At 44.7% G+C, this 13310-nt stretch overlaps 1 protein-coding gene across 1 annotated transcript in view; it reads left to right on the top strand.

The window, feature by feature from the left end:
* The window catches only part of HECW1 (HECT, C2 and WW domain containing E3 ubiquitin protein ligase 1), a 273623-nt gene that overhangs the window by 79196 nt on the left and 181117 nt on the right, over nucleotides 1-13310 (top strand). Inside the window, exon 2 of the mRNA XM_040964952.1 lies at nucleotides 420-477. Within this exon, the coding sequence (XP_040820886.1) occupies nucleotides 451-477 (27 nt within the window). The 5' untranslated portion in view covers nucleotides 420-450. The remainder of the gene's footprint in view (nucleotides 1-419; nucleotides 478-13310) is intronic.

Raw genomic sequence — 13310 nt, 5'->3', positions numbered from 1 at the left:
TGAGATATTGCCTAGGTGGTAAAGTGATGGCTTTTATGTCATCTCAGCAGTTTGGTTGTAGGTAGAGTTCTCTTGTGGATGAGGAATGTTACAAGCAGCGCTCATCTAGGGAAAATTTCAGGTTCAGTTGTGCAAGATTTCCCCTCCTTGCCACATCCTCTCATGGAATCCTGGTTGTTTTTCTAGCTCTATGATTCTTACCCCTTATGGTTACATTTTGAAATCCGTATCACTTTTGGCATGGAGTAATATTGCTTGCTGTATCTTACTTGTTTATTAAAATGAATGTGGTCCTTATGTGACTTTTACAAATCAGCTATCTTGGTGGGGGGGAGTGATGGTGTTCGTGGTGGGGGTGATGTCACTGATATTGTTTGCTTGGGATACACACTAAGTTAACCTCGTTGGACTTTCCCTAGGAATTGATGCGTGTACACGTGGTGGGTCATTATGCTGCTGCACCTGTGTAGTGTGAAGGTCAGTGTGCTTTTCTGATTCTAAACAACCATCCATGTCATTCCATTATAAACCCACTCCACTCATAATGGAATGCGCTTCAGCCCGGAGCCCCCTGTGGTTGCCCAGCCCTGGAAATGTCCTGACCGTGGCCTGAGCATTTGGGATCCATTACTCATCTCTCCCCACCACTTGCATCTTCCAAGAATTTGACTGTACTTCCTTTTGAGATGCTTGTTCTTTGCATGTCAAGTCCCCCTGGTGTGTTGTGAATGTACAGTTGTCACAAGGGAAGTTGTGCCTGGATGGGCATGCTTGCAGAACTATAGCCCAGAGTACCACTGGACTGTGAGTAATGACCTTACAGTTCATGTAGACATGTGGAACTAGACCGCAGGACCAGAACGGCAGCTTCCCTCTTGACCCGATCATGTATCTGCTGGCTAGCTGCTGGGTCACCGGAATGGGTCACCGGAATGGGTCTCGTTCTCTCTTTTTTTCTGGGTGCTATCCTTGGAAACCTTTTCCACTAGCTCCCTTGAATCATCCTGCCAAGTCCCATCCTTCCAGTGTTTTGTGGTCTTCCAACTTTTGGTGACAGTCCTGGTTTACAGTAATCACAACTCGCACATATTGGGCACAGTGCATCATGGGTTGTATCCCATACTTCCCCTGCCCGAGTCACTACTACCCAAGGAGGTAGGTATGTTCATTGTTCCCGCTTTACCTGTGAGGAAACCAGGCCCTAGGAGGTTGAAGCCGCTCCCTGTCTCCCAGCCAGTGAGTGAGTAGCAGGAAGCTGATCTGAGTTTGGTCTGTTGGACCTGGACTCTTGTCCTTGGAGCCCTGCTCTGCTAATCCTCACCCAATCATAACGTGAGGTTTTTGTTTAAAAAAAATTTAAATGTTCACATTTCCATAACACTTAGTATTACGAAGCACTTTCTTGAGCACATTCCACTAAGCCTTGCAATAACCCTGCAGGAAGGAGGACAGTAAAGCCATACACACACGCAACTTCTGCTCTGCCACGAGACACTGTGCTGCCTTGCACAGAGGGCAGCTTCCCTCATTAGTACATCCTGATCAGTGCACTTAGAGAAGGGGCATGTTATGCCCACCAGGGCTCAGGAGGCAGGAGAGGCATACTTGTCCAGTGCTTCCAGATGACCAGGGACAGCCTCAGTACAGGAACTGAAGGAGCCTCTTCCCCAGTCCCTTGGCAGAACTCTCCAGAGCCTGTCTTCCTCTCAGTGCACTTAGCTACTCTACCCTCTGGGGGGCTCCCTTTGGGAGAGGCTTAACTTGTGCTAAGAAAATACTTCCCCCAATGCACAGTGTTCCCATCTTTTTGCAACCCCTTGGCGTTTTCTGTTTTCTCTTTGGCTGCAAAGCTGTACTGAGATGTCTTTTTATAATGCCAGCTAGTTCCTTCTGGGTACACTTCACATTTGGACAGGATACTCTCCTGTTTCCCTCCAACGCTGGTATCCGTGGAAAGTTAGGGCTTCTCAATCAAGGGAGTCTCCAGTTAGGTGCATTTTCAGACACAAATATTGCCTTAAAACAAAACTCCTGGAACCTGAAAACAATGTTAAGCCTGCACATGGCTCATCATGGGACATTTCATTCAGGATCCAGAAAACACAGGAGCAACTGCTCTCCCCTGTTGCTAAAGACTGGTGTCTGATGGTATCCTCTGCACTCAAGGCACTGGTTTGGGCCTTGGTTTCAGTTGTGCCAGAAAGAAATTAGGCTTCTAAAGGAGGAAGGAGAGAGATAGACCTGTGCAGGGGCCTGCAATCCCATGGGCTTTCAGGAGCCAAACCTTCTTGTTCTGAGACACCTGTGTGGGTGGGAATGGGTAAGCCTGTGCATCCCCACCCAGCTCCATCATCACTCAGGATGCCCTGAGAAGACCAGAGGTTTATGGGGTAGGGGTGGGGTACAGGAAGGAGCTGGCAGCTGGGGTCTGTCAGCTGAGAGCAGCCTAGCAGCTGGGCGGTATGTTCTCTGGGATATCTGAACAGCACGTGTATGAGTCTGCCACACTGTCCAACAAGCAGAACGAAACAGTTCTTTAGGGCTCTTCAGGCCTTGGCTAGAAGTGGCTCCAACAGAGAGAGACTGCCATGGCTTGGTTCTTCATGGACATTTATTGGCTTAGGTAGAGGGGTGGCAGAAGAGAAATGGAAGAGAGGAAGAGCATCATGGCTCATTGGAAGTCTCTGTGCCAGCATATATGTTAGGTGCGTAATGGGCCTGGGAGGAATGGAGCATGTAGGTCGGAAGGCTGCTAGCATGGACATGTGCACAGTAAAGCCCAGAGATCCTGTTTCATTCCAAGAGATCCATGTGTTACTCCCAGAGATCCATGTATTATTCCCAGAGATCCATGTGTTATTTGGGATTGTGCAGAGATGGAAGAGGTCTGCAGAGCCCCAGGCTCCACTCAGCCTCCCCTCCACTTGCTATGGCCTCTCCTCGCAAGGAACATTTTCTGTCAGTCCATCTTCGTTGACCTCAAACTCTGCTCAATGAAGGAAATCTAAGGCCCCATAACTTGCCTTCTTAAAAATCTTCCAAACAAAATTTGCCTGTGTTTTTCTACACCTTACTCAACCTCACCAAGTCTGGAGAGTAAGTACTCTCTGCCTAGAATGTACTAATGGGTGCATACCCTCTGGCGTCTGAGTCCCACAGCACACATCCCTAAGCATCCATTGACTGACTGTGTTGTTTTGGGCAATATGGCAGCATCCAGGTCTCAATGGACAACATCATCAGAAGCTTTAAAATCTACTACATCATTAATCCTCTGTACTTAGTGCTACAGGGCCTTGATTACAAGACTGGTGGCTTCCCTACTTCCCATTCACTCCCCACAGTTCTCAGGTCTCAGAATCTGGTGCCATGGGATGAGTCTTAAGATAGCTATGTGAGAGCTTACATCTCAGTGCAAGTGTAGTTTCAGGCTCTTGACTCGTGGACTGGGCGACTACATTGGCCTCTCCTGCAGCTCTCTGCAGTCACTGAGACTGTCCCCAGGCTCAGCCTTCCTGGGCTGCAGAAGCACACCGTGCCCTAGCTGAGCTGAGTCATGCCCTTGGCATGAACAAGGAGCAACCCCAAGGAGACCAATCATCTTTAGGTGAATTTCTTTTGGGGAGCTGCTGTGCTCTTCCGACGGGGGACAATGCCTTCCCCTTCCCACCTCCCTGCAGAGCCCACATCATCTGGGGCGCCTCTGCTGTTGCCCAATGTGTGGAGGTAGATCAGCCACTGATATTTTCCCATCCCTGGGAAGCAGCAAATTCAGCCCAGAAATAAAACTGTCCTGCTGACTCGCTTACAGCCTGTCCCAGTAACACTGCCAGAGCGTCATCCTGACGCAGCAGCCCCAGAAGACCACGCCATGCAGCCTGCCAGCCTTTCCCTTCCCATGCCCAGCAGGACCAGAGCTGCAAGCACAAATCAAGGCCATAACCACTGAACAGATTCTAAGCCTGCTTTTTAAGACAGCGCTCTTGTTTTGAATACTTAATCTGTCCTGTTCTTTTAAAGTAAGTGCTTTTATAAAGGGCCTGGAGTGGCTTATATATATATATATATATATATATATATATATGATTCTCAATTAAAGGGAAATGTATTTCTGTCTGAACACTGAGACAGCTAGAGGAAGGAAACTTTTGTGTAGAATTCAAGGCTTGGCTTAAACTAGGGCATGCATGCTGCATAGCTATTTTCTTCAGATAGCATGTGGCTGAAAACATGTGTATGTAGCTAACTGGAGCTTTGCTTATTTTAAGTGCTATCTTATGAATGATTCTGTTCCATCCAAGGAGTTCCAGCTTTCTTTGCCACAGCAGACCTCCCTTGTGCTTTGGAGAGCTGGATTTAGAGCTCAACGTTTTGTTTTTCAGCAAGAACTGCAAGTCCCCAGGCATTGTTGCCCCTGCTCCCTCCTCCCTTGCTCATTTGCTTTGTGCAGGATTCTTAGAGAACGGGACAGAGCTAGTGCTCTGCGGCAGGCTCAGTATAGCACTGTGTGTCAGCAGATATGGTCCTGGGGCTGTTTGCTCAGCTATGCTTTCTTAATGCAGATTCTTGCTTTACATGAGTTCAAATAAGAAGCCGGTGTTTTCATGCAGCTGAATAGATACCATGGATGATGGTGTATTTACTTTCCCTTTTGTAGTCCTTTAAGGAGTGGGTATTTTGTCCCTGCTTAAAACTGTTGGATGGAGACTCCTCTGGTTCTCTGCGGCCTGAAGCAGCCTCAGGAATGAGTAGAAGTTAGATGTCAGGCTCTGGCTTAACAGCCCTGTGACCCAACTCTATCAGGGCATTGCAGTTGGATGTATGAACCATTCATCATTCACCCAACAGCTACTTATTGACTAGCTACTGTGTACTAGATATAGTCAAGGTCTAGGGGGCTGCACACCAACCCATGGTTTCGTGTGAAATTTATCCCTTTTGGGGGCAGGGGTGCCAGCAAATGCTAACCAAATCACAGAACATGACATCAGGAAGTGGGAAGAAGTAGTAAGAACAAAGAGAGTGGGATACAAATAGGTGGAGACAGAGAAAAAGAGAGAGTGAGTGAGCGAGAGTGTACCAGGGACACCCATGTTCCCCTTCTCTGTGGTGTACCTGCTGGGTAAAACATTGGATAATCTGTAGAAACCCATGCTGACTTAACTTGCTTAAAAATATAACCTGGAGGGAGAGCACTAACTCAGCTTGCAGGAAAGCTATGTGACTTGGCAGCCATTAGCTTGTGATTAGATTTGTATTAATAATGCATTCAAAACATCCCGAATTTCATCCTCTCTCCAAAAACAAAACAAGTCAGCAGCTCTTGCGAGTCTGAGTCTTCATTCTGCTTGGGCACCAAGGGTAGGAGCCAAGGGAGGAGGGCTCGGCCAGGACTGTGACCATCAGCTGGTCCACAGCTCCCCTTTTATTCCTTTCCAGTTGGCCCCTGAAGGCAGCCTTGGTTTCAGTCTGTTCAGGTGCCAGCTCCTTGGTTATTGGTCTCCTCTCCCAAGGCAGTGACGCTTCTGGTGTCAGGGACCCTTTCTTTCCAGAGCAGGGAGGCGGGGCTTGTGGATTTTTTCTTGCCCCATCAACATCCAACTGCCCCTGAGAGCTGCTGGGATCTGCGAGCAAAGTCCCAGGCTAAATCCAGAGGCCATCTGGGCAAAGAAGGGGCCTTGTCTGTCTGCAGTTCCCACCTGAGATGCTCTTAGAGTTACGGATTTATTACACTCCTGCCAGATTAAAACTTGAACCCATCCCCTAATTGCTTCATCTTTACTCTCACATTAAATCCACCCATCAAATGCTTCTCAATGCTTTCCTGTGTTACTTGGCTCCACTTATTCCATCAACTTCGATGTGACTTTTCAGAGCATAATTCTATTGCCTGTCAAGTAAAGGTCTGACCACAGATGCAAGAGGCAGTGTCCTCTGAGCCACACCCAGTGCTGTCATGGGGATCTTTGGCGCACCTCCCAAGAGCATCAGCATCCAGCTGTGTCTTTGTCCTGTTTGGGTCGTTTCAACCAACACTGGCCTAGAATTCACTCACTCCATAGATTGTTTCCAAATGACATCACAGTCATAATGATGTTGTTGGAAGCCCTCTGATGAATGCTTAGGTGGTCCTTTAACTTTCCTGACTTCACAGTGGCTCACAGATTCCTTGTCAGGTGCCGCTTTCCCTTGGTGCACCTGTCTTTCTTCCTGTGGGAAGCAGAGTTCTAAGTGTCCTCCACAGATCTCACCCCAGTCAGTGTCCCGGTCAGTGTGACGTAGCCTGACCCTTACTCTCCAGGGGGGACCTCTTTAGAGCTGCCCTAGCACTGCCCTTGTCCATACCCGAGATCCAGCAGCTTTGGTGTCACTGCAGGCATAGGATGATAGACTCTCAGACGGCTCCAGAAATGCTAAGTGACGATCTGCATATTAATAAGATTTCCAGGAAATGCATGTGGACTGTTAAGTTGGAAAGGCACTGGCTTTACAACTACCCAATCTGCAGACTTTCCTGACCTCCCCTGGGCCATCCCCTCCCCTGTGTCATCAGCTTCTCATGGAAATGCTCTGATTACTGGTGCAGGGTCCCCATAGTGAAGCACACACCTATGCATTTTGTAATCCTAATCTTCTGTAACTAAACTATCCAGCTGAATGTAAATGCTATGTGTCATTAGCAAATGGCCAGAGTATAAATTATTCTTCAAAGGGAAAAAGATCATGGTAAACATCTCAGAGGTAATTAGTGGGGAAAAAAAAGGAAGGTAATCTAGCAAAATAGTTCGACAACAAATGACAGATGCAGAATGTGGAAGAAGCAATAGAGCTCATAAGACAATTACTGTTAAACCAGATAGACTGTTCATTGCCAGTAATGAAGGACAGAAAATGGTTATGCAGGAGATGACAGTAGCAGCATCTTGAATTGATCTAGTCGATGATTTTTTTAGCATTGGAATTTAACCATTTTTAACACTTCACCACATTCTCTTCATTTGTAGACATTGCACACACACATATACATACACACACACACACTGCTTATTTCTTAACAATGCAGATATTAACATCATATCAAACACCAGATCTAACCATTGATGATAAAGACATTGAGTGTAGCATAAAGGGAAACATCATGCCACAGTAATTGCTCAACCATTAGTGAAGACCAAGATGCAGACTGTATCTACATCAGTGGATAAACTCGGTTTTAACCTCCTTAGTTCTGACATGAGCTTTATTTTACATACATGGTTTCGTGTTCGTGTTTTTCACAGGCTTGTCTGTTTAGGAGCCTACAACCGTAACTTGTCAGAATGAATCGAGTGATTTTGCTACGGCTGCTGGTAGCTCCACCATAGGCTCCACTGTACCGTTCCAATCGTCTCTTGTCTTGCTTGTTCAGTGCTTTAGTGTACACCGTCCCCCTTGCCAGACCTGCCAGTCTGACGGCATACACCTAGAGCAGTTAGGGCCCTTGTTAGAGCTGCCCGCTAAACAGTCTGGAATCAGGTTCTGGCTTTTGAACTCTGGGTCTGTGCAGAAAGTTAGTCTTTTTTTTTTTTATCAAAAGTTCATATTAAGGAGAATTTTCTAGTCAGATCTCCTTGACAGAATGCTAAAACGTCTCCCTAGATTAGATGAACAATTACCTAAAAAGCAGTGTTGTTTCCTGAGTCAGGCTCCAATTTAGTCTCCTCTGTGCGGATCTGAAGTACCTGAACACAGAGTATATTTTTTCAATGGAGAATCAATGCCCGTGGAGAGAAAAATAACGCGGGCCTACTTGAAATTAAAAAAAAAATCACATAATTCAGATCATTGTTGGAGAGAAGAAAATATGACATGGTCCATTAACCCTATATTGTAGCACTTGTAACTGCAATTTCTCATAAATTCCCTCAGGCAATTAGTTTTATGGAAAATTGCCAGGTTGCACATTTCCATTCTCCCAGCCCTCTTGGAAATATCTAACCTACTGGGTAAGCACTCTTACTACTACAACGTTAGGTCAAGCAGTTTAGCAGAATATACTAGAAAGCACACATATGAAAACTTAAATCAAAATACAGCCTGTGGGGCCCAGCAACCTGGCCTAGTGGCTGAGGTCCTTGTCCTGATAGCACTGGGATCCCATGTGGGCGCCGGTTCTAATCCTGGTAGCTCCATTTCCCATTCAGCTCCCTGCTTGTGGTCTGGGAAAGCAGTTGAGGACGGCCCAATGCTGTGGGATCCTGCATCCATGTGGGAGACCTGGAGGAAGTTCCTGGCTCCAGATCGGCACAGCACCAGCCAGCCATTGCGCTCACTTGGGGAGTGAATCATTGGACGGAAGATCTTCCTCTCTGTCTCTCCTCCTCTCTGTATACCTGACTTTATAATAAGAAATGAATAAGTCTTAAAAAAAAATACAACCTGCGGACTGCATATAGGGACCTTCGCAGTAACCCCTAGACTTTCCCCAGCAGAGGAGGTGTCGGCCCAGTGGGGGATGGTGTATGACCACATGCAAGGGACTAGGAATTCCCTCCCTCTAGGCTGAATGTTCAGCCCTCTTCTCTTCTCTTCCAACAGCAATCCTACTGTCCCTGTAAATGACTATTCTCTACTTTCTTCAAAACCGTAGACCCCACTGTATCCAAACTTGTCTCCAGCAGGGTCACTTACATCCTTACCACCCTGTGGTGTTTCCGGAGGAATGGGTGATGTTTAGTTACTTTCTGTAGAAATGGTCCTCCTGATCCTCTCCCTGCCAGGTTTCCCTCTGTTGGCAAAGGATCGCTTAGGATCTGTGCACTCAGTCCAGTCCCTGTTTCTTTATTATATTCAAGTATGAGAAAGTACAACTATAGGTATAGAAGAGGAAACTGAATTTCCTGTCAATCAGTGCAATAAGTTAGAAATGAGAACCTGAACTCTATATGATTATGGATTAAGGTGTATCTCCATTATCCATTTTCACTTCTAGAACAATACACCTGATACTTGGAAATTTATAAAAAATAGTTTTCGTTCCCAATGAGGAAGGCTGAAAAGTCCAGGAGCGTGGCACTGTCCCATACTCAGCCTCTGGTGAGGGCTTGGGGCTGCTTCAACTCATGATGGAAAGCAGAGATTGTGTGAAAGAGACAGAACACGAAGGGCAGAGTCTCTTCACAGTAAGCCACGTTTGGCTAAAAGAACCCCTAAGAAAGGGATTCATCCAGCTACAGGGGTACTGCTCTCATGGCCCAGGCCCCTCTCAAAGGCTCCTCTCCAAACAGGCAGGGGAAAAGCAACAATCAAGCTGTAGCAGGTGTTTTATAGCTCAACAGCTGGGCTTAATGTGATCCATCGCTGAGCCAGCACTGCTAGCTAATGTGGTCTCATGTGATCCAAGGAGCTAACTCATGCAGCTAACATGACCTAATGAGATTCAAACTCATCTCTTGTCTGGAATCCCATGTCTAAGCAAGAGTCTGAAATAAAAACAATTGAGGAATCAAGATGTGTTTCAGGTGACATTTCATTTTGATAACTTTAGTCATCATTGCATATTTTTTTTTGGCAAAGTTGTACTATTCAACATTATTCTTTCATACATATTTTGGGGCCAGATACTGTGCTGGATGCAGGAGATAGTGTTATGAGCAACACCAGCCGTAATTTTCTAAGCTCCCAACCTGGTGAAGAAGGAAAGCTCCTCCAATCACGATGGGCATGGACACTCAGAGGGGAAGGAATCCAGCTCTGTGAGCATGCGTGGTGTTGGGGGAAGCAGAGAGCTGATTTTATTTGCCCTGGAGCTCAGCAAGTGTGCTGATGGAGAGACCCTGAAGTTGAGTTATAGTTAACTAGGTAACAAAGAAGGGTTTCTTTTCCTTATTATCCAAGTCCTTGTTTTTCAGGAAAAGCTGATCTCAGTGTTTAGTATGAACAGGTATGAACAATAAGACAAACTAATATGTGTGTTTTGTAAAAAAAATCTTTTACTTTTAAAATATACAACTCATTGTCTTGGACACCATATGTTATTTTTCAATAGATAAACTTCTGATTCTTTTTAGTGGTGTTTTTGATAGGCGATGTTCTTTTTTTTGTTTGTTTCTTTGTTTGTTTTGCTTTGTTTTTTAATTCTGGCACACTCTAGATCTATAAAGGCCCTTGGAAGTATATTCAAAGTCTTAAATAGAAAATGTAATGGCTTGCTATTTGCTTTATAGTCCCTCCCCTTCCACCCCCCCGCCTCAAGGCAGTGAACAGGAAAAGTTAATATCTGGGCCATAGTGCTGTGTTTGGCATGACAGATTTTACTTTTTTACTTAACACTGTGAAAAGGAAGACTTGCAGTTCTTGCTGTAAAAAAAAAAATAGTGTATCATAAAATATGAAAAGCAAAATATTTTTTCCTGATTAATAGTATTATGATAAAATACTGGAATAATTAACAAGTGATACATTAGGCTAAGTAGCCTAATGTAGGCTACCAAGGGAGAGATCAGTTGAGCAAAAGCTATTGCACTGAAAGCAACATTGACTAAAATGGGGTATTCTTTATATTATTTTCTGCAAGTGCCTTCCTTGCTCCCCCATGCAAGCCCATTGAGGGAAAAACAATGAAATACAGATAGATAATGCAATGAGGATAATTTATTCAATTTATGCAAAGGAAGACTTAGTTTTAACCTGATAAACATTTTAGAATATTTTATTTGACATAGAAATCAGAGAACAAATAGAGGGATTTATTTCAGGTCTATTATTAATGTTCATGTCAGTTATTCATAGTAAGAGCACTGTCACAAGGGTCAGTAAGTACCAGGAATTTTGTTACGGTGGGTAAAGGCTACAGGCTCTCACCTCCCATTTGTATTTTCATGTCCATGTTTTTTCACTGCTGACTTCTGCAATCTGGTACAAGTTACTTTATATCTTTAGATCCCTTGACTTATTTATATGTAAATACAAATAATTACAGTAGTAGTGTTCATTGCCAAGAATATGATGTGAATTAAATGAGATAAAATGGGTGACATGCTTTTCAGATTCTTGGCACGTAGAAGAATTTCAGTAAGTTCTTATTAATTATTAAATACCCATTAATTTATTTCATCCTTCAAAGCAGATGTTGCATTCTCTATTTTTTAAAATATTTATTTTATTTTAATTTAACAGAATTAGAGAGGAGAGAAAGAGAGAGAGAGAGAGAGAAAGAGAGAGAGAGAAAGAGAGAGATCTTCCTTATGTTAATTCATTCCCCAAATGGCCACAGTGGCCAAAGATGGGCTAATTCAAAGTCAGGAGCTTCTTCCTGATCTCCCAAGTGGGTGCAGGGGTCCAAGGTCTTGTGCCACTCTCCACTGCTTTCCCAGGCAATTAGTACAGAGCTGGATCAGAAACAGAGCAGTAGGGATACAAACTGGCACCTATATGAGACATTGGCACTACAGGCAGAGGCTAGCCTACCATACCACAGCTCTGATCCCTTCTTCTATATTTTAAAGTTAAAAACTTGAAACTCAGAAGACTCAAGATGCCAAGCTCAAACTTGGAAAAGATAATGGGGCTGCCGTTTAAACCCAACCTTGTTTAATTTCAATGTATTTTCTACTGTAGCAAGCAAGTAATGGAGCTCAAGGGTTTGTAGATGGCTGAGTATAGGACCAGACGCAGACTGCACACCAGACATACACTGCACACCAGATGCACACTGCACACCAGACGCACACTGCACACCAGACACACACTGCACACCAGACGCACGCTGCACACCTGACGCACGCTGCACACCAGATGCACACTGCACACCACAGACTGCACACCAGACGCACACTGCACACCAGACGCACACTGCACACCAGACGCACACTGCACACCAGACGCACACTGCACACCTGACACACGCTGCACACCAGACACACACTGCACACCAGACGCACACTGCACACCAGACGCACACTGCACACCTGACGCATGCTGCACACCAGACGCACACTGCACACCAGACGCACGCTGCACACCAGACGCACGCTGCACACCAGACGCACGCTGCACACCTGATGCACGCTGCACACCAGACGCACACTGCACACCAGACGCACGCTGCACACCAGACACACACTGCACTCCAGACGTACACTGCACACCACAGACTGCACACCAGACACACACTGCACACCACAGACTGCACACCAGACACACACTGCACACCAGACACACATTGCACACCAGACACACACTGCACACCACAGACTGCACACCAGATGCACACTGCACACCAGACGCACACTGCACACCAGACGCACACTGCACACCAGACACACACTGCACACCAGACGCACACTGCACACACAGATGGGTCTTGGCCAGAAATGTCCCAAGACTGGACTGAGTTAGAATAACTGAATGGAGCAGACTCAGACTTTGAATTACTGACTCTGGAAAGCTAGAAGTATTCCACTTAATCTAACAGGAAGTTAAATAGTGTTGAAAATGGCACACTTTGTTAAACTGCCTGTGCCTGTAGAGTTTCCATGGTCACAGGCACAGATTATTATCAAACAGAAACATATTTATTTTACATAATTAGGCTAGCAGAAATAAATTACCTGAACTAGGCAGCAGGTAAATTACTGAAGGTGGGGGATGACTTCTGTAGGTAAAAGCTAGGATAGAAAATTTACACATCTAGTGGCGTGTGATGCAGCTAGGGTTTAGACCAACTCAATTCTTAGAAAATATAAATTAGTAGTTCTTCAAAGTAGCTTCTAGCTATAGGAATAAGTCACTGCTCTTGGGAAAACAAACATATTTTAGTTTGCTCTGTTATTCAACAAATACTCAATTCATTATAAAGTACGCAACAAAAGAAGAAACTACAACAAATCAATAGAAAAATTGCTAGCAACAGAAACAGACTCACTGCTGAACCAGATATTGAAACGAGCAGAGGACATGTTAGAGTTTTAAAACTTTTTTTTTTTGGCAAATACATTCAAGTATTTTCAGTAAAAAGAATGGTCAGAATAGATGAGATAAGAAATCTTAGCAATGAAATGGAAACCACAGAAAAGACATCAATAGAAGTTTTGAGCTAAAATTAAAACTGAGAGAAACACGCATTGGATGGACTTAGCAGAAGAAGAGAAACAGAGTTTGGAGACTTGTTAATAGCAATTATCCCAATAAAGCACACAGAGCAAAACAATGAAAAGTATGCTACCTGTAAAATGGTCTAAAATATGAATGGTTGCAATCCAAACTGAAAAGAGAGAGATAATGGTTCAGAATGAATATTTGAAAAGAAAAATAACTGATTTCCCCCACTT

The sequence above is a fragment of the Ochotona curzoniae genome, unplaced genomic scaffold (genome assembly GCF_017591425.1).
Source record: "Ochotona curzoniae isolate NIBS_2020 unplaced genomic scaffold, NIBS_Ocur_1.0 scaffold_3835, whole genome shotgun sequence".
NCBI lineage: Eukaryota > Metazoa > Chordata > Mammalia > Lagomorpha > Ochotonidae > Ochotona > Ochotona curzoniae.
This window is presented reverse-complemented; position numbering and strand designations above follow the sequence as displayed.